General features: G+C 43.4%; 1 protein-coding gene across 1 annotated transcript; it reads left to right on the top strand.

Moving 5' to 3' along the window:
* Positions 1–8826: 8826 nt before the first annotated feature.
* On the top strand, positions 8827–14574 carry LOC109852827 (fork head domain-containing protein crocodile-like). The gene is made up of 2 exons (XM_020424347.1): positions 8827–11301; positions 11855–14574. The coding sequence occupies exons 1-2, from the start codon at positions 9953–9955 to the stop codon at positions 11982–11984; spliced, it is 1479 nt and encodes a 492-aa protein (XP_020279936.1). The 5' UTR covers positions 8827–9952; the 3' UTR covers positions 11985–14574.
* Positions 14575–21640: the final 7066 nt, after the last annotated feature.

Raw genomic sequence — 21640 nt, forward strand, 5'->3', positions numbered from 1 at the left:
GCGCCACGCTGATTTTTAAGGAAGTCCCCGTCAGGTCACGCGCGCCGCTTAGAAGCGCTGAAATTGTAGGGCCAATGTTTCTTATCGCAATAGAAGATAGTTTACGTTTAAATTTTCTGTAATTCCATAAAACAGTGTAAATTTTATAGTTCTATATCATGTTACACGCTGTCAGCCAGCGGTGGTTGACGCGGCCTAAACGGAAAGTCTAGTGTCAGCCACCGATGGCTGACGTGGCGCTCAATGTGTTAAGATTTATCAAAAAAGATAGAACAACAGGCTCTAAATCTTTGAATCGGATGTACGTTTATTTTCCTTCTTTTTTTTTTTTTTTTTTTTTGAGAAACAGTAAAATTTCAGCATATTGTTTGAAATGTTCAAAGTTTTTGTTTTTTTGTTTTTTTTTTTTTTTCAAAATAATTGGCGATTCTTGAATATTTATCTCTTTCATATATCGCGCGCTGCGCTGTTGCATTAAAATCACACAAGCCCCCGATATTTTCGTGAACTGAATTATTTCGCAAAATAATCGCGCGCGCGCGCGCGCGCGAAGTAAATGTGAAATTTCGCGCACAAGCGCGAGGTGCGTGAAAAAAAATCTTTATCGACGACCGCACGTGAAAAAACGTGTCAGTGGTCGAAAATGCACAACAAAAACACGAGTGCGGGTTGATGATAAATAGTGAAATTATCGAGTCGTCGATGCGGACGGAGTCTCCCCGATCGACACGTGAATTTTTTTTTTTTCGACAAAATACACCCGGGCAACATGTCATTTCCCGTCTAATTTGCAATACGCGACATTTTTTCACGCGCGTTCAAGTCGCGCGCGCTACAACAACAACAATAATAATAACAACGATAATAATAATAATAATAATAATAATAATAATAATAATAATAATACAAATGGTCATTTCGCGAGCGCAAAACGCTCGCGACATTTTAACGCGCGGGCGCGAATAACAACGTGTGTGCGTATTGTTTTGTTAACTTTTACTTGTTTACGCGTAGCTACGTTTTTCGCACCATCGCCCCAAAACGCGGATGAATTCATATTGACTGCGAGATGTATTTTACACTATTTATATTTGCTATTTAAATCCCGAATGCTTAAAAAAATATATCAGCCTCGAATTTTTAATATTAACCGCCCTCGCGCCGGGCGTTTCCGCGCGCAATCAATTCTATATCGCGTGGAAAAAAAATTTGATGGACCGAAACTATTATATCGATATTTTATCGTACTCCGGATGGCTTTTCTTTCCCCCAGCTACACGCCCACACGCCCACACACACACACACACACACACACACCCACCGTCTTCACAACGGTCCGTAATTCGTTATCACGGTTGATAGCCTAACACTTGAACACTCAAGGTTCTTAAAAACACGCTCTTCAATAGGCCGAACTAATCAATAAGATAATACAAACGTCTCGGCAGTTTCGTACTTGTCGTGCGGACGTGCCGTGCGTGCGCGCGTCGGTCAGATCTTCCGTCGTGCGTGGCACGCTAATCGCGCGCTCTCTCTCGACCGGAGTCACCTCGTCAGCTCGTCACCTCGTCACGCCGCTCGTTTAGCTTCCGTTTCATTTGGTCGGAACACAGATCGGCTGTCTAAAAGACACGAAGCAACAGCCAAGACAAACCTTAAATGCTTGCTAACCAAACAGTCGGAATTAGCCGCGTTACGCCGCCTACGGAAGAGAGAAACAGAGATAGAGAAAGAGAAAGAGAGAGAGAGAGAGAACCGGGTGCACTTCCACCGTTTACTCCTCTCTCTCTCTCTATATGGCTATTATCTTCCGTTCCACTTTCCGATTTCTATCGCCTTTCGATCCCCGTTATCAACCATAACGGAAGTGCGGAGAGAGCGCTGTTGTGGATTACGCCATGGTCCGATTGTGCGATAGTAATAACTTCTGAGAAGAGAGGCGCTTATCCTTCTGGAGCTGTCAAAAAAAAAATAAAAACGGACACATACACATCTGACGGTTCGAGCTGCGCGAAAGAAACAAAACAAAAAAAAAAAGACCAATCGCGACAAAAGCTGCGACAATTAAAAACATCGAAAGAGACACCTCGACAAGACGCAGGAGGGGAGTCTCAATAAAATTCTTTTTTTTTTTACGACAATCGCGCAATTGTAAAGTTTTTTTGCGATCTCGCGCGATTGAGGACACGTGGATAATTGCTTATTGCCGTCGCTACGGTTCCGCGACGGTGTGAAATCACCGCCGCGGTGATGGCATAATCGGAAGCTTTGTAGCGAAACGCGCGGAGTTTCACTCAGAGAGAGAGAGAGAGAGAGAGACAGGAAACGAGATTTGAGCCGTGTGGATTTATTTCCTTAAGTCAGACAATGAGGAAGGAAATGCGGCTGATACGTTTTCAAGAAAAATAAACGACTCGGTTGGCCTCGAGAGAGTAAGAGAGAGAGAGAGAGAGAGAAGGGCACACAAAGAGGGAAAACGACGGGGATTGTGCTCCGCGCGCCGTTTGTTTTCGTCCTGAACGAGTCGGTCGCATTGTAACGTAACGTAAGCTCGAATCAAAATATTAGCGGGCGCTGCCCGTCTCTACTCTCGTAGAGTCTCGTAGTAGTAGAGTCACCGCGCGACATGAAACTCGAAGAAGAGAAACGGAAGACGAACCCCCCCCCCCGACGTGACGTTACATGTTCTTCCGGTGATCAACTTGTACACACAGTGGCTCATTCATGACGACCGTCAATCTTCACAAGAAATTTACATATCCATTCCTAATCGCTTCTTCAAGTCGGTAATAATAATATTACGCAAGATAAGACTTGAACGCGCGGAGTTTAAAATTTCGACGTGCGCGCTTTTCTGCTTTTCAGTGTGCGAGCGCATACATATATATATATATACTGTGTCTATCGCAACGTATATATACGTGACGTCAATCAAATTGATCGGCGCGATAGCGCAAGCGGATTTGACACACACCCGCGCGAGGAAATAATAGACCGCGCCGTTCATTGTCATCCCGCGCAGTCTATAACGTGTCTATTTAATCTCGCGCGTTGCGCTCTCTTTGGCGGATGCGCGCTGCGCGGATTGATTTGGCCGCATTATATGTATATATGTATATATATATACCGCGCGGAGAGAGAGATAGAGAGAGAGAGAAGCAAAATTCTCTCTGCTGCGCAACCCTATCTGTCGAAGCCAACCGCAGAGAATATCACCGTCGCGCACATCCAGATAATCCCCGCTCGGCCCGAGTCCCCCTTCCCCCATTGATATGCTGATGGCGGGACTTGTCGCGTGAAATTGCCACCCGGTATGCATTGTTCGCTCAAATTCCACCTCGGCTCTCTCTCTCTCTCGCTCACTTCACTTCCCCGTCTCGTAGTCCTCGTCCTCGTTCTCGTCCTCGTCGTCGTCGTCGTCGGTTCAATCCTATCGGCGGCCGCACAGGTTTCCACAGCTGCTTTTAACGCAGCGAAAATCTCGATTCTTGAGCCGCGAGGGAGAAATTCAACTATAGAGAAATTCAACGTCGTCGACGAGAGAGATTCTTCCCCGAGAGTATTGACGTATCTCCCGTAGATAGATAGATAGATAGATATATATATATCTATATATCTATATATATATAGATATAGATATATATGTATACACAGTGAAACTTTCGAAACACAAGTGCTCTTAGGATATGTACGTAAATCCGCGAAAGAAAATTCCGCGGTCTTTGTAAATTTTTCACGAATATAATAAAACGCGTCGCGAATGTTATATTATACGTGCGAAACACAAAAGCAAAAAAATATTCGAAAGGCACTTCGAGTGCGTTCGAGACGGGAAAAAAACACGTTCGCGCAGACAATATTTTCAGCGAGGTCGAAGGAATCGGTTGCGTCGCGACCGGATTAACTTTTCTCTCGCGAGGTTTGAGAAACAGCAGACGGCGCTGCAACGTTCGTGTTTGTTATCTTTATATGTGCGCGCGGATCGCGCATAGTGCGCGCCGCGTGTGCGCGCGCGCGCGCGCGCGGAAACTCGCGAAGCGCGTGTAAACTCTGCGGCGCTCGCTCGGAGTTGTGTGCATCTAGCTTGTGAGACACGGTGCAGAAATTCGGCGGTGCGGCACGCGGATAAACAAGCGGAAGCTTGTGCGGGCGGCCGCGAAAACGCGAGAGAGGAACGCGTCGAAAGAGAGATAACGCGTCCGCGCTATAAACGCGGCTCTAATTGCGAAATTTGGCACAGTTTCCTTTCGAGAAAGGACGCGGCGAATTGGGAAAGAGAGCTGATGGACACAATTTTTTTGATAAACACGGATCGAATTTTTCTGGAAATTAAAGCGGAAATAGCTGCGTATGCTTCGTCCTTTTTCGTCCAGAGCGCGGCGCCATTTTCTACTATCGCCGGAAAGAGATAGAGAGAAAAAGAAAGAGAGATAGAGAGAGAGAGAGAGAGAACGAGTTTCGGAGTATTGGTTTACACTCGGGGGTTCGTGGGTTCGAAGGTCCCGGGGAATTAAATTTCACGGCTCTATGTAAACATCGCCGCCGTTGACCGAGACGAGAAACATACGGAATCCCGAACGTACGAGTGTTTTCCTCGAGTTAATCGGATCGCGCGCGAGATATGCGCTTCGGTATCGAATAGAAATCGCGCGCGGGTGAAGAGGGGGTGGGTATTACAAGAAAGCAATATATGTGTACACACATATATATATATATATATATATATATATTTATATTCTAATTCTATTCATATTGATTTCTTTCCGAATATATATATATATATACGAAATTTCTATTCATATTCTAATTCTATATATATATATAGAATTAGAATATGAATAGAAATTTCGTCTCGACATTCGGATCCGCCTGGATATTTCGACGACGATTGATTTGTAACACGCAAATATCCGAAATATCGGAAGAGATTATTACAATAAGTTTCTCCAGTAACGCCAACTTAATTATTTTATTCAGAATTTGGATCCGCAGACGTTAAAGAGCGCAAACACATCATGTGATATGATTCACTTTTTTTTGTTTATATATGATGATGATTAAAATATAAGAATTGAAAAACAAAAGCTTTCGATCGTGAAACCCACGTCGAGATTTACGTTTTTTTTTTTCAACAACAACGGAGAAAAAGTTTGCGAAAATAATTGAAACGCGCGAATATCAAATAAGAGGAAAAAACGCAGCGCGCGAGCAATATAGCGGCGGATATATTCCACGATGAGAGAGTGAAACATATGCGCGGGACAATAAACGTCGCGTCGTGACTCGCGCAAATTATATATTTGCACAAAATACCGATAACATTGCTTCAACGCTATTTTTAGCGTTTTTCTTTGTGCGTCACACGTGTACTTTCTTTCGCGGAAAGAATCGCGGCCAACAACGATGACATCCCAACGATAATCATCATCGTTGGTGCATCTATGTTTTGATATACAACGGAGGATGACGACGACAACGTCATACCCACACCCGGTCGCCGAAATAAGAAGTTTATTGTTTCTGGACGAGAAGGAGAGAAAAGAAGCGCTTAGAGGGACTACGTTTCATATCGGTCCCGAATCCGTTCGCGCGTGAGATAGGTCAAGAGGCGTAGTTTATTTTGAAAAGTACCGAAAAATTTTCCCCACACAAACACGTCCCGACATCGCGCCGACGGTGCACTTTAAAGGAAAATATTTGCAGCCGACGGCGATTTGAGTCAAAAGTACAAAGCGCCATATATATTCTCGAATAATATCTGTCCTGGAACTAACTTTAAGTTGCGTAAAGTTGCGACATGTTGTTTGAGTGAAATGTTTGAGCGAAACAGAATGCTCGCAATTATCACACCACGCGCGGTCTTCACAAAATTGCGGCGCGTTAATTAAAGAGCAAAATGTGACGCGTGTGGTGATTCGAATAACATTAAAATTAAAAATCGATCTGATCATCACACGCAAAAACTGCGAATTAATTTTTAAAAAAGTAATAAATCGCATATATAATCTCGATGTAATTAATTTTTAAGAAAAAGTGATTTCTCAAATTTTGTGGAAAAATAATAGAAGGGATGTGTGTGTGTGTGTAAAAAAAAAAAAAGATTAAATACATTCTCACGTATGGAATACTCTCATACTCTATAGGTTACAACGTGACATTATGTGTCGCGGTTGGAAACCGATAATTATTTCAATAATTAATTTTAGATCCCGCCCGTTTAATCGATTTCGTCCCCCAGGCGATAACAAATATGCAAATCCCCCGTGTACGCTCCCGCGACGAAAATCGACGCTGATCCCGATTACGAACAAACTTCGCTTCATGAGGCGATCTTATTAAATTTAACGCCGGTTAAGTAAATCCGGTCTCAACGCGCCGAACATATCGATACAGACAAATCATCTTGCGCCCGCGTTGCGAGCGGAATTCGTTTTCCGAGCAATTCATTTTGGAAATGGCGAGGGAGCAAGCAAGCGGATGTGGAGAGAGAGGAACACACACAATTTTCGGGATCTGAATCTTCTGTAAAAATCTGCGATCGACGCAGATTTTCTTTTTATCAGCAGGGTTGATTGTTTGCAAATTTTTACGTATGTTATTATTCGCAACTTCTATACAAAAACGCAAGATATTTATAAAAATTCATATCTCATCGAGCGGATTATGGATTTAGATACTGCGCCGCAATGCTGGCGCGTCTTGCCGCCGCCGCCGCCGCCGCCGGATGGAGGAACGCCGTTAGAACGTAACGCAAGCAAAAGACAATTAAACTTTCGTCGGAACTTTGCGAGAGTGCGTTTCGCATCTTTTGGTTTTGCGGCGAGCAAAGGTAGCCCCGGGGGGCGAGAGAGAAAGAGAGGTGGTGAAATTCTCTGGTAGCCGGAATGCCTACAGCGCTCTGCTCGCGCGCTCTTGTCGTTCCATTTAAATGAAAATTAACCGCTCGGTCGTCCGTACGTAGGGGAGATGATCAATTTGACATTGCGCGCGGCTCGAGAAAATACACGACGATCGAACAAAGTCCTATTATTTGTTTTTTTACAAATTTCACGAACAGAAACTGGAACTTTTTGACGCTTCGAACGAGAAGCTACGGCGACGTCTACGTGTGTTGAGAAAAATGTTGCAGACTTATGGAATAAAGTTTTCGGGGTAGTTTTACACGATTAAAACTACAGAGAGTTAAGCGAATTAATTAAGTCAGTTAAAGAAAATTAAATATTTTACGTATCTTGTTTTTTTTTTTTTTAGTCAATACAAAATTGACGATACAAAAGATTGCGCGAGATATTCCTTCCGACATTCCTCTTGTTTTTGTCGGACAATTCGTTTCAACGCGTCGGATCAATTTAAATGGCAAAAAAGTAGAACGTCCGGATGATCGAAGGTATTTTGAGAACCTGGATACGGCGCGATTCAGCGGTTTCGGAACCTCGTAGGCGGAAACTCTCTCCGGTGGTGAGAAATGGGGAGGGTGGCGACGTGTCCTGGTCGAGTGTTTGCGCAAGACGGGAGTCGAACCCTTGGAAAAACATACGGCAAATTGAAAGTGTCGCGCTATAAGAACAGCCAGGGACATCCTCTTTTCTGTCTATCAACGTGACGTTATCGTTCGGATAACGGCGAGTTTCTTCGTTGCATAAGCGATATAGCGGCCATCCGATTTCTTCTTCTCGATCTCGTGTGAGTCAAGAGGTTTTGGCGCCTGCGGTAGGATGACGCGTCGTGCATCAATCGACGATACAACGATCGATTTTTTTGATTACAAATCGACGATCTTTTCCAACACGTGTACGATTGTATCAAGCAAATTTATAATTAATCAATTTAATTGTTTCAATTTTTAATCAATCAAGAATGTAAAAACATAGGGTATGCCGCACGTGCGCTACAAATGTCATGTAGACCAAAAATATTTCACAATTAGCGAATTTCACTTGCGCAACGCCGAGTAGTATCTTTGATTTCAATCCGATTTGACCTTTCGTACCGTAATAATATAACATCTCTTGTTAAAAAAACTTAATAAGTTGACGAAAAAGAGAGAAACGTGAAAACTTTTTACGCGACAAAAACATTTCTGACACGTGACGGCCTCTATCGCGCCTCTTCTTTTACTCCAGTACCGTAAAATCAGAATCACACGGCCGTCCGGTATCGTTTCTTGTTCACTGTCACCCTAAAATCCATCCTTGACACTTTCCCTCGACCTCTCTGACAGACACACCTTCAACTATCACTCTCGCTTGTTAATGTAACGCCGTTTTTCGTTATATTTCGAGAAATAAGTAAAACCCGCATCGAGAGAGATCACCACCTTAATCCCCCGAACTCTCGCCCGCCTATGGCTATCACGTAAAAGTATCCGACGGCCGCGGAAAAATTTTCGGCGCGTCGTTGGTGTGTGCTTTGGGGCCCTGGTGAATTTCAACCCTCCCGGGGACGACCCTGCGTGAGGTGTCGAGGGCGTGACCGCGCGAACGACTGCGGCGCGATCATTGGCAGGGCGACGACCGGGGCGGACGGTCGTCACGGCGTTCGTCGCGCGTTGCGGATTGGCCGCGCGGTGTGGGAGGAGCCACGAACAAACGCGCGACCAATAATCGTACGAGACTTACGAAGACCTCGTGATTTTTCGGAAACGTAGGAACGGCGGCGCAGCCGTCTCTCGGGGGTCCGCTCCGAGAACGCGGAGCAGCGCGCGACATCGAGCTCGCAGTGTGTTTTTACTCGGAGTTGAGTAAACTCCGGCCTGTTGTGTATCATAATACCGCGCGGCGTGCACACGCGGGTGCTAACGGGGTTAGCGTGCGTCTTGCGTTAGCGGTTACGAGTCGCGCGCCCGAATCAACTGAATGCACCTTTCGCGTCTCCTGCCTGCCTGCCTACGCGCCTTCGTCGTGGCCTTCGTACACCTGTCCGCGTCTCTTCCGCGTGTCTCGAAAGAGATTTCCGGGGGTTACGGTCAACAAAATATAACTCGTCATTCAGGAGCAGAGTAACTCCACTCGCGGGGCGTGCTGTGTGAATTCGCCGACGATGACGAGCGACGACGGTGATGTTTTTATCAGACGCGCATGATCGCATTCGGAGGATCAATCGTTCGATCCGGTCACGGAGCGGAGATATCTCTTTGAGAGGATCGAGCGATGCAGTGACAAGTGCGCGTGCTCCAAGTGTTCAGAGTGAAAATCCGAAACGAGTGTTGTTGCGACTTTTTCGTTTCGGCGACGGATGTTACACATTTGATCGGGAAGACAAAAAATATAATTTGTTATAAGTAACAATTTTTAATCATTTACTTGAGCGCAAAGTATCAACGAGAGATCGAGTGTAAAGCAAGAAAAGTGGAAATATGATTTAATTATCCATAAAAGAGAGAGAAAGAAGAAATAAATAATTCTATAAATAAAAAATAGTTCTATATAAATAATCTGGAGCGAGATTGGTGTAAAGAACACTTATAAATGTTAAAATTTACGTAGTAAAATACAAAAACCACACAAGCACGAGGCGTCACAATCTGAAGCTATTTTGTAGTCATTAATCATCAGGTAGCGGAAAATATACGAAACAAGAGAAGAGAAGGGCCGTTCCCGGAAATTCTTCGGAGAAAGCCATCAATCATAAGTTCGTTTCATCGCACTTGTGCAAATGCGGTTACAAATGAAAAAAAAAAATGTTCCTTCTTTTTTTAATATATTCTGAAATATAATCCTTTCCATTCACAAAAAAATTTTTCGCACTCGATTCCTCTTTCGAGAGAACACAATACGATCCTTTTCTCGAGGGGGAGAGAGAGAGAAAGAGAGAGAGTATAAACGTTTCGAAAAAGGAAACAACAAATCTTTCTTTCTAGTCTAGTCAAAAGGACGGGGAAGGAATTTTTAAGTCCTTAACTGAATTTCTCGTAAAATAATTTGTGTGTACGGGGACGGAAATATACAAAAAGATGCACGCGCTCTTCAGTGAACAAAACGCGTATTATCGACATGCGACAACGATGCCAGTCGCAATGGGCGCGCCGTCGTATTCGGGTGTCGGTTCGGCCACAGGCTATTACGAACAATATCGTTACGGTGGTTACGCTACTACCGCGTATCCGGTGTCGGGTCTCGGTCAGCAACACATCCATCACGCCGGCAAGGACATGGTTAAACCGCCCTACTCGTATATCGCTCTAATTGCGATGGCGATACAAAACGCGCCCGACAAGAAGATCACGTTAAACGGTATTTATCAGTTTATCATGGATCGATTTCCGTATTATCGCGAGAACAAACAAGGGTGGCAGAATTCGATTCGACATAATCTCAGTCTGAACGAATGTTTCGTCAAAGTGCCGCGCGACGACAAGAAGCCGGGCAAAGGTAGCTACTGGTCCCTCGATCCGGACAGTTACAACATGTTCGACAACGGTTCTTATCTGAGACGTCGGCGACGTTTTAAGAAGAAGGACGCGATCAAGGAGAAAGAAGAGGCGTTGAAACGACAGGGTCTCGTACCGGAAAAGCGTCAGGAAGACACCAAACCCGGCAACGCTCAGGTCGCGTTACCGCCGCCGTCGGACGCGCCTGCGAAGAAACTCGGCACGTTGGAGACAACCGCCGGTCTATGCAAACCGAAACGTGAACCGGTGAACGATCACACCGGCGGCAATCACTGCATGGCGGTGCAGGCAAGCAAGTACGGTCTGCACAGTCCAATTCAGGACACGAAGACGACGACGGTGGCTGTGACGGCGCCCGGACAGAGCGTCATTCAGACCGCTCTGAGCCATCAGGTGCATCAGGTGCATCAGATCGCTCAGGACGGCATTCAGGACGTGTCGATGGCCGGTTTGGATCCCGCGAGCTTCAGCGTGGACGCGTTAATGACCACGCGGGACAACAGCGCCGGTCTGATTGCGCGCGACAATCAGCATCATCCGCACCATCCGCACGGGCTTCAGCATCCGCACACCATCATGAGCAGCAGAGAGTCGATGGGTAGCGGAAGCAGGGATCTGTCGTCCGCGTGCACAACCACGACCACGACAACGGCCGCGGTTGCGGCGATGATGGCCACAACCGGTTACGGGCACAACAGCACGGTTTCCCGTGGAAATACCTCACCGCCTGGCAGTATGTACACGCCGTATTGCGCGCCGGCGGCCGCCGGATACGCCATCATGGATCACGAGTACAACTCCGCGAGGAGTCACGTAAACAACGTGGGACACTCGCAGTGGTATCAAGACGCGGCCAGTCCCGACACGGCGATTTATCAGGACACCCAATCGCCCAGTTGCCAGCTTTACAGGTAAATTATCAACAGCGGTCGAATTTCCATTTCGAAGATAACGATATCTTTCGCTTGAATGTAAGAACTTTTTTATCGCTTGATAACGAGTACAAAGATAAATAAGTCATTTTGTTCTCTATTATCACAACATTAAAACATTATAATCTTTCTATCACACAACATAAATCATAATAATCTGATAAATGACATTCAAATTTGTGCGTCGTAGAATATTAGATCTTCCGACACGTATAACACGTATAAATTTTTAAAATCTTATATGTTTTTAATCTATATATATATAATTTACAAAGAGATGCGTCCGATTGACTTTCTCTCGTGAACTTTCTCCGAATAAATCGCGGCGAAAGCTCGGTGTACGAAAGTATGAAAGTACGTTGCTTTATTTTTAACAATTCTACATATTATATTACGATTCGATAGTCCCTTTGCTCGTGCTGTCAATAACAATATCATTGAGTTACCTAACTCAATAAGTCGCATAAAAAATAAAACAAGATTTCGACGAGAGATCCGAGTCTTCAGAGAACAATTGTTGGATTTGTTGCAGGTCCAGTCCGCCGACGCCGCTTTCGACGGGTGCCGCGCCATCGCCTCCGCTTTATCCCAGGGTCTATTATCAAGACTGCAACGCCGTCAATACCAGTGGGAACATACCTATATCGTTGCACAAATACTGAGAATATCGGAATTCAAGGTCCCACCAACGGGACCTTGAAGATCATCACGGCGACCATTACGATCCGGGTTTGGTTTACGTGAAGCAGGAATGGATCCCGTCGACGGACGAACTCGCCAAAGAGTGGAATTAAGACGCGTCGTTGAGAGATCCGGTAAAGAAAAAGAAAGAACAACAACAACAACAACAACAACAAATAGCGTAAATCTGCCCGCGTGTCGTATTCGATTGCGTAGAGAATTTATCCGGGGTCACAGTAGGGACAATTATTAGTCTATTGCAATATTTATAGCGAATCAATCTGTGCTGCATATCTCGATCGACGGCATCGATTGAAGAGAAAAAAAAAATCCAAATAGTTTATTTCGATATAAATTGCATGTGACAAGAAGATCCGTGTGATTTCGCTCTGATCCAGCGTTATTGACTTAACGTTATTATTGTTAAACTCACTGTGTAGCGTTGCATCCAAGTGTATTCAGAAGCTTTAAATCCGTTTTTTCGCTTGTTGAAAAGGTTAATCATTCTCCGAACGTCGATTTTTTCGACAAAGTTTTTCTCCTCGTTTTCGCATTAAAAAAAAAAAAGCCTCGACTTGTTATAATGACGAATGAGAGGGAAACGCGCGTCTCCGGGAAGAGGAAACAAATTTCTCGAATTTCAGCGCACACACAATCAGCGTTCTCACTTGCGCAAACATCTCGCGGAGTCTCCTCTGTCACTGACCTACCTGACGATTTTTTTTTTTTTTGTTTTTTGTTTTTTTGTTTTTCACCGCGCCGCGTTTTTTCCCGCTCACATCTGTGCAAACCGCCGTAAATCGTGCGCGATTATCGGCGTCGAAAATAGCGTCGCGTCTCTTTCTGTTTACCGATCGTCTGTCTCCGACAGATGATCGTTATTACGAGAAGACGAATTAAAGTCATTGGCCGGAGGAATCGTTTGGTCTTTCAGATTCCGTCGCGCGTGCGACTTCTCGGGAGACTCCGCGCGGGGGAGTATTGTATTTATCACCGACGACTCACACACATAATTTTACGCGATTGCAACACTTTGCAATCATGTTTTCTCCGTTTCGTTCTTTCCGTTCAGGATGCGTTCCCGAACACGCGCGAATGAAAAAAAAAGTTTTCGTTTGCCACGAGCGTCGAATATTTTCCGATTTCCGAGATGCGCTCGCGCATTTTTCTGTCGGTCGGTAATTTATTTCGCACAAAAATGTTCGCACGACGACGTCATTTCACAGATAAACACGTAACGATCACGTCTGAGCAAGTTACTCGGAAACTACTACTCGCGCAGTTTTATCACTTAGATTGTTTTTGTTTTTTGTTTTTTTTTTTTTTGTATCTGTAAAGAAATATTTAGAGGTGAGATCATGTAATATTTTCAATTTTGCGCGATAAGAAAGCACACTTCTTTGACGCAACCATGATGACACCTTACGTAGCGACTTAGTGATTGATTGTCGCACACAGTCGGTTCTGTAGTAAAATCTCAAATAATGACATTTTTATTAAAAATTGCTTTTTACGTATACGAAAGTTGCGAACGAGAGATCACGCATCGCAGTTTTTAAATAATTAATTGCGAGACATTACGTGAATTCTGTGTATATATATATAGTAACAAAAAAATTTTAATAAATAAATAAAACGAATAATTGTGTGATTTCAAGCGTCTCGGTAGCGACGCGACCGTAATGTAAAGAAAAAAAAAATAAATAATTAATAAAACTGTGTACATATATATAATATATATATATACAGAGTATGTCGGAACAAAAAAAGAAAAAAAAAATTTGTACGTGTTCTTCTCGTTTCTTCGATGTGGTCGTTTGGCTGACTTTTTTTTTTTTAGGTTCTCGCTTTTGGTTTTCAATTTTTAACACGCTGACTGTCACGCTGTGACTTAAGAGTTGTTTTTTTCAAAAAGTTTGCACGCACAAATTAACTCTCTCAACTGTTTTTTTTCCACGCGTTACTTTTGGTAACCGCATGTCGAATACTTTGTTACAACGAGAAGAAGAAGCGTTGGCATTATTTCTTTTCGGGAAACGTCCATAAGATCGTCATCGATCCTTGAGTGATTAGCGTGGCACTTAACGTGTTTTGAGACGCACGACGACAAAAGAGAGATGAGAAATACTGTAGCATTGTATAAAAAAAAAAAAAGAAAAGCTACGCTGACTCTAGTGTTAGTAAAACGATTAATAGTGTGATATCGTACTTTCTTCTCGTAAGTTTGCACTTCGTTCTTGTGCATTTAATCACGTGATAAAAACAAAAAAAAAAAAAATAAAAAAAAAAATGAGGAAACGTTGTTGGCGGCCGAGGAAGATTCGCGCGTATGTAAGCACACACACACACACACACACACACACACGTTCGACGAGAGCTTGAGGGTGATTATATATATATATAGATAGATGAATACGGATCATGTGAATATTATTATTATTTAGCGTTCATCGCTTTTCGAATTCAAGCAAAATGTAGGCAGACGATGAACTTCTGCATGTATATTATATACAGGACACATATAAATATAGATCACAACATATACTGTATAGAATGGGATATACATGTATAATAAAACTATAAATATGCAAAACTTATTGATATATATATTATTATTATTATTATTATTATTATACTATATATATATATAAATATATATTATATACGTAGGATAACCACTACGAATCGCACACGAAAAATAAACGCAAAAGTCTGGAATAATGTTTTGTCTTTCTTTCCACTCACACACACTCAACTGAAATTGTTCGTCGTTGTTGCATCACGGCCGCCGCGGTCATTATGCGTTTTCTATTTGCACGAACAACGCCCGTTTGGTTGGCAAAAGTATTATTAGTGAAAACGTCTGTCGACTGTTTATTGCGTGACACATCGTGTTTTCGGAAACGCGAAATATGGTTTTATATTTGTACTTATCAAGCGCGCGAACTAAATCGAGAGGGATGGGGGGAAGAGGGGAACGGAAATATATTGATGATCGCGCGCTGTGAAAATAAGCTAAGTAGGAGCGAAAATAACTCGACGCGCGGCGTTTAATTGTTCGCGCCCCCCATCGAACGGGGGGTTGGTTGCACATCAACTGCAACCCAACTTTGCTCAAGATAATCGAATCGCGCGCGTTTTATTTTAACATTTATATTTATTGTTTAACGTTTTTTTATTTTGTGTTTTATTTGACGATAAATAAAACAATATTGAAAGACGCGTAAGAATTCCGCGGCAGTTTTTCATGTTTTTGCGTGTCAACAAAGTCCGTTTGATTAATTTTTTATCTCTAGTCTTTTGACACTTGTATTATTTCAAAAATGTGCCGGGGGGAAAAAAAACACCGTTTTTCTAGAAAACACAAATTTTCCACGCCATTTTCGCGCAAGTATATTTCCGCGCAAGTATTTTCTTTATTTAAGTTTTCGCGAACACGGCGCGTGATTACTCGATAAAAATTACGTGATTAAATCCGCGCGTTAATTCCGCGCGTTCGCTTTTGCGTGAGACAGATGTCACGACGAACATCTTCGCGCAAATTCCGACGAAAATTGTTGCGACGGGGGGGGGGTTGAAACGCGGCGGTGCTCGAGGTTTCGCGGAATTTCTCGATAGATTAATGTGTCGTACGTCTCTCTCGCAATGTGGGAGCGGAAACGTTTATGCGCCTCACCAGACCCACCAAACCGAATCGGCATTCCCGCGGGATTTATCGCGCGAATCTGCACATTCGCTTGCTCTCTTTGACACATCCGCATATTCATCCCGATCCGTAACAACCGGCGATTAATTTTAGCTACGCGATCCGAAAATAAACTTTGTTTCGTTTGAAGAATGCGTTCTTCCAATTGCAACACGAGACGTAATCACAATTTCCCCATAGGCTCCTACGTGTCGCCAGTTTTCAAGCGGGAAAGATGATTACCGCAACAAAGACAACAAAAGATAACCAAATAAAAAAAAAAAGAGATAACAACCGACCATTAAAATTTTTGTCTTCCATGTTGGTTTTCCCCGCACATGTGTGAACCATATTTTGTTGGTCGATGTGTCGGTTGGAGATCAGAAAAGAAATAAAAAATATTTAAGTGTACAAAATATGCTATAATAAACGCACAAGGATTCTAATATTACAGGATGTCTCGCGTGACGAGATATTTTGGGAAACAGTGCAGTTTTTTTTTTTTTTTAAAGTTTTTCGATGTTTTAAACATAGGTTTTTTTTTCTTAGAACTATTAAAAAATATTATATCCGCGTTCTCTCGGCATGTACGGTATTTTACGTGTGTAAAATTTTGTGACGGGATGCGTTAACGATCAAACACACGAGAAGGGTGGGGGGGGGGCGTGTAAGAGTCACGGGATCAGGGAGAATTTCTGAAATATCTCTAGAGAACCCATCGGAGACCACCCAGCGGAACGTAAGACGCGACTTTGAAAACTCAAAGGACAGAGCGTTTCCGGAGCGAGCCCGGACAGAAAAATACTTCGGATTTCTCGATGTACCACGTCAGTTTAAGCAAAAGAATTGAAATAGGTTTGACGCTTACAAGAAGGAGATTTTCTTCGACGTTTTTTCTACCTCGAGAAGAGCAGGCAAACCGATAGCGGGTTAACACAGGCACTTTCGTCGAAAGCTCTATCAAGTACTTATCTCTCGGCAAAGTAAAACGTGAGAGAACGGTCCGGTCTGAGCCTTCCTGATCCGGAGCACGTGTTTCGGCAGATGGGGTTGTAAAGTACAGCCCCGGGGCGGCGGCCAAAACCGCCACCGGTGGTCGCCGGGCTCGTTTGCGAAATGTAACGTTTACAAACGGCCGCAAACGGAGGTTCTAAAAATCCCCGCGACAGTTCGAAGCACAGAAACGTGCTTCTTCGCGCAAAAACGTTGTTTAACTGCAAAATAACATCGCGGGAAAACGCGAAATTAGCGCGTGTGTGCGTTAAAATATTTCGTCGATTTCGTGTGAATTCACAAATCATCATTAATCGTTAATATATCTTATTACTCTCGAGATACCCCAATATCCGATTAAGAGCGAGAACACGAAACGAAGCGTGTGTTTAAACAGCTATTTGCACCGCGCCCGCAAACCGTCCGCGCCGTTATTGACTTTCCAATAATCCGCGCAAACACACGGAATCCATCCGCGTACTTATAGAAAACCGCGATTCGAGGGTGAGAAAGTCAATCGAGCAACCCCTCTCTCGTTCCTTTATCTCTACGGCAAATATTTCACGATATCTTCTGTGTGTACCCGAAGTCGCTAATGTGTGATATATTTTTTCTTCTTCGTAGAATAAAAAAATATTGCGAAAAACTCAAATTCTCAATTGTTTTTTTTTTTTTTTATAAAAACAATTGAATCCAACAAGCGCGATCCAACAACACAATTAAATTTTTTCTTGTAGTTTAACCCTCTATGTGCCGAATTTTTTTCTTAAATATAACTTGCAAGGTATTTATTTTGACATTTCAGGTTGACGGTGCTGTCAACCGTCATTAATATTGTTATTGGTTATCTCAGGGAGGCATTATATAATTAAGACGTATACATCATCTTGTGAAAAAAACTAAAATTATTTGGTGGAAAATGTGAATATATTAGCTTGTGACTTTAAAGTTACATGGGCCCATAGAGAGTTTAATCCATTTGCATCACAAAGAAAAGTCAAAAATTCATTCTTATCACCAAAATTGTTTGGTACACAGATAGCGGATAAGACAAGGGGAAGAGAGATTGATTGATTGCTTTATTTGTATAAAGGCGCTCTGGGATAATATTCCCTAAAGCGTCAAGAAGCGCCAGTAAGATACAATAAAGAACAATAAAATACATGATAAAAAGAAAAAGACAAAAAAATACATACATGATAAACAGAAAGATAAAGAAAATAAAAATAATAATACAGAAAATAAAAAAGAGAGAGAGAGAGCTGTCTAAGAGCGTAGAAGGGAAATAAAGTGCGTGAGGGGCCCCATCGGTGGACAGGCCTGGTATAAATAATACGCGTTTTGGTGATAAATGCCTAAGTAAAATGCGCGCATATATGCGCTCTGGTGATAGTGGCCAGGCAAAATGCGCGCACATATATGCGCTTATGATGCAAATGGGTTAAAGAAGAAGTTCAAAGAAAAGAGGCGTGTCAAAATTCCATTGAGATTCGCGAGCTCGCGAGAATCCCCTTATTTCTCGGCGATCTCTCTCGATTATGTACGTATTTCGGGATTACAAAATCTCCCTTCGCACGGTGCGCGCCTCTGCATAGCGCGCGTCATCGAGTCGTCTTCTTCTTTTTCTTCTCCTTTTTCTTTTTTTTTTCTTTCCGCGCTTCTCTCTGTTGCGCGTAACCGTTGTGGCCATATTAGCGGTGCGCGGGCGCAATCATCAATTCCGAGCGAGAGTAAAAGAGCAAGAGTAAAAAAGAGTTTCTCGACTCCGGGCTTACTTAAACAAACATTTTCTGCTCTACGAAACCTGACGTAGGGCGGTGGTGAGGTCAACGCGTGGTGACGTTTGTGTGCGCGCGTAAAACCCGCGCGCGTTCTCTCTTTGTTCTACGTACAGGAAGCCTGAGAGAGACCGGCCGTCGCGCGTCGTCTTTTTCTTCCTCTCTCTCTTCTCTTCTTACACACATATCTTCCTCCCCATCCGTCTCCTCACGCGTTCACGCGAGATGCTCCCTGCGAGATCGTAAACCGAAGCTAGCAAAAGCACAATGTGGGAAAGTCCGGCGCGGCAGCGAACGCGATATTGCATATACATATATGCGCTCGAGAGATTATATTTTATCTCGAGAGAATCGAAGTTTTGGTAAATGCGTAAAATATTCGCGAAAGAAAAAAAGAGCGCCGAACAAACCGAAAGTCGAGAAAATTTCGAGAATAAAAAAAAAAAATTCTAAAACTCCTGAAGTCTCTGTGTGAAACAAAAAAATTCAGAGCCTGAAAAAAATTCAAATAAAATACACGGAATAAGTTTTGTCTAGCCGCAGGCTCCGCACCTCGTCGTATTGTGTGTGTGTGTGTGTGTGTGTGCGTGTGTTATGAGAGCTCGTAATTCGGAATTTAACAGATGTATCCAGTTATATTAATTAATACCAGGCGGGCGCAAAGGGGAAGAGGGAGGACGTGGAGAATCGTTGGAGAAGCGAAAGAGGCGGCGAGACGAAGAAGCCTCCCCCCGTATATGGCTGCTGGCGGCGGGCTGAAGAGCGCAGGGCAGCGAGAAGGGCGTAGGGCGGTGGAGAGACGAGAGAGCAGAGTGAAACCGCGCGCTGCTGCTGCTGCTGCTGCTCCGCCGCCGCCACCGTCGTCTGCTCGTTTCAGCGGAAGGATGGCAGGTGCACAATTTCCCAGGGACCCGCGGCGAAACGCGAAACACGGAATCGCGCTGGCGCTCTGGTGGAGAGAGCCGTGACCTAACCTCACAATACACACTTCCCCGCTTATGTACGTACGTACATACGTACGTAGATAGGTTGCAGCGGCGATCCGCCGCGTCCTTTGCACTCCTCGCCCTTTGTCCCTCTCTCGAGGAAATCAGTAACGAGAGAGAGAGAAAGAGAGAGAGGGACGATTTCCGCGTAAAGAGAGGAAGAAGGAGAAAGACAAGTGTACGCGAGGCACAAAAAGGAAGAAAAGAATGAGAGAGAAAAAAAGAACGCGAGGGGCGAAACCGACGGCGAAACGAGGGGTGTGGACCGAAGGGATGACAGAGACAAGCCCCCGCGACGAACAGCGAACCAATGGAAATTGGCTAGCGCGTCGTCGGTATACAGGAAAAATCGAATAACCGACGCCGCACACACACACACGGCGTCTCTCAGACAAAAATTGATACAGAATCCCCCAGAGCGCTTGGCGCGTTACAAGAAGGGGGTAAAAAGGGGAGGGCGAATTCTCAGGTACGCGCGGCGGCATCAAAATATCACCAGCGTCTCAAATCAGAGTTTAGTGTAAAAAAAAGAAGTGTCACACACATGTCGGTAAATTCTGTATCCGCTTTTGATATTTTTTCCCGTTTATACGCTTGTCACGTGACGTAAGTAAAAAATTATATGTCAGTTCTATTGTGCGCGTAACTTTCAAAATCTTATTTTGTGTGTGGAACGAAATATACTTTTTTTCTTTTATTACGTATACATTTCGAAAACAAAATAGATAAATCAATAAAACAACATCGTGTCGAAATCTATTAAAAACGATCCTATCCAAACGATTATTCTGATTCTCGAAAAGTGTACAACCGTCATCCTGCGAAGATATCGTCTGATCCCGATCGATTAACGAACAACGATTTGCTGTTTCTAAAAAAAATTCATCCGGTTATCCGTTCCATACACTGACTCCTGGGAGAGAGAGCCGTATATACGTACGCGCGCATCCCCCAAATGGGAGGATAAATAAAAACAACAGGCTCTCTGTTTATTCCGCGCTAATTTATTTCGCGCTTATTTTTCTTGATCGTGATCGTGTAGTATTGTAATATCGCGAGTTGGCACATCGCGCGCGTACGTACGCATTCGTAGTTCGATGCAGCAAACGCGCGATATAACAGGCAGAGAAAACAACGAATGTACCGTAGAGAACTGGATAAGGATGTATGGAGAACTTATATAAAAGAAGGTTTTTTTTTTTTTAAACTGATAACACAAAAATAGATAACAGAAAGAAATGTCATGGTGACCAAATGTGTAATATAAGACTAAGGGTCTATGTTAGATTTGGTTAAAAAAAAAAATAAATAAAATGTGCAATGATACACAAATTTTTTATATATACGTTAACATTTTTTTGAAGCAGTCTATATATATATATATATGTGTGTATATACATGTACGCATATCTCGCTCTCCAGAAAGTTTTGTTAGAAATATAATCGAGAGTATACGGAAAGAAAAATAGGAAAACGTTCCGAGCGCGACGCGGAAACGTATTTTCGTTGAAGAGTTTTTTTTTTTTTTTTTCGTTAAAACTGAGGATACATACGCATCGAGGAGAAAAACGCGCATGCATGTATGCAAGGAATCGAGAATTAATAATATGGATATGTATATTCGGATATAGAATATAGAAATCTGCTAATAGAAGCTGCTTTAATCGTACTTTAATGCGAAATAAAGTAAACATCGAGCCGCGCTGCTGCGAAAATGCAAACGTCATTATGACATTAAACGCTAAACGGAGCGCGGGCGCGGACCAACTATCGGGGGGTCCGTTTTACTCCGGTAATTTCGTATTTAATTGACACATCTATCGCGGGAGAGAAGAGAGAGAGAGAGAGAGAGAGAGAGAGTAGATGAGCCGCGGTGTCGGGGAACGCGTTCGAATATATACTCTCGTACACGTACATTCGTCCGTTCATCCCACGTTATAAACGCGGGGATACAGATGCCCGCGGCGATCGCGCGACGCAACCACACACACACACACGCACACAGGCGACGCGTAATTCGAATTTGAAATAGGCAATTAATTAACCACACGTGCGCACGCGCATGTTGCCGATTCCGTCGAATTATAACACGCTCGTGAATATCTTTATATATGAGCGATACGCAACACCGCACTTTATGTAATGTGCACAATAGACTCTAGACTAGCTCACGTGTTTTAGATATTGTTATTATT

This window comes from Pseudomyrmex gracilis, unplaced genomic scaffold, assembly GCF_002006095.1.
Source record: "Pseudomyrmex gracilis isolate BER0280 unplaced genomic scaffold, ASM200609v1 scaffold_36, whole genome shotgun sequence".
NCBI classification, from domain to species: domain Eukaryota; kingdom Metazoa; phylum Arthropoda; class Insecta; order Hymenoptera; family Formicidae; genus Pseudomyrmex; species Pseudomyrmex gracilis.

Excerpts from the sequence above, each read along its gene's own strand:
- LOC109852827 (XM_020424347.1), top strand. The coding sequence starts at position 9,953 with ATGCACGCGCTCTTCAGTGAACAAAACGCGTATTATCGACATGCGACA. Across the intron at positions 11,302-11,854 it reads CCCAGTTGCCAGCTTTACAG|GTCCAGTCCGCCGACGCCGC; the intron begins GTAAATTATCAA and ends GATTTGTTGCAG.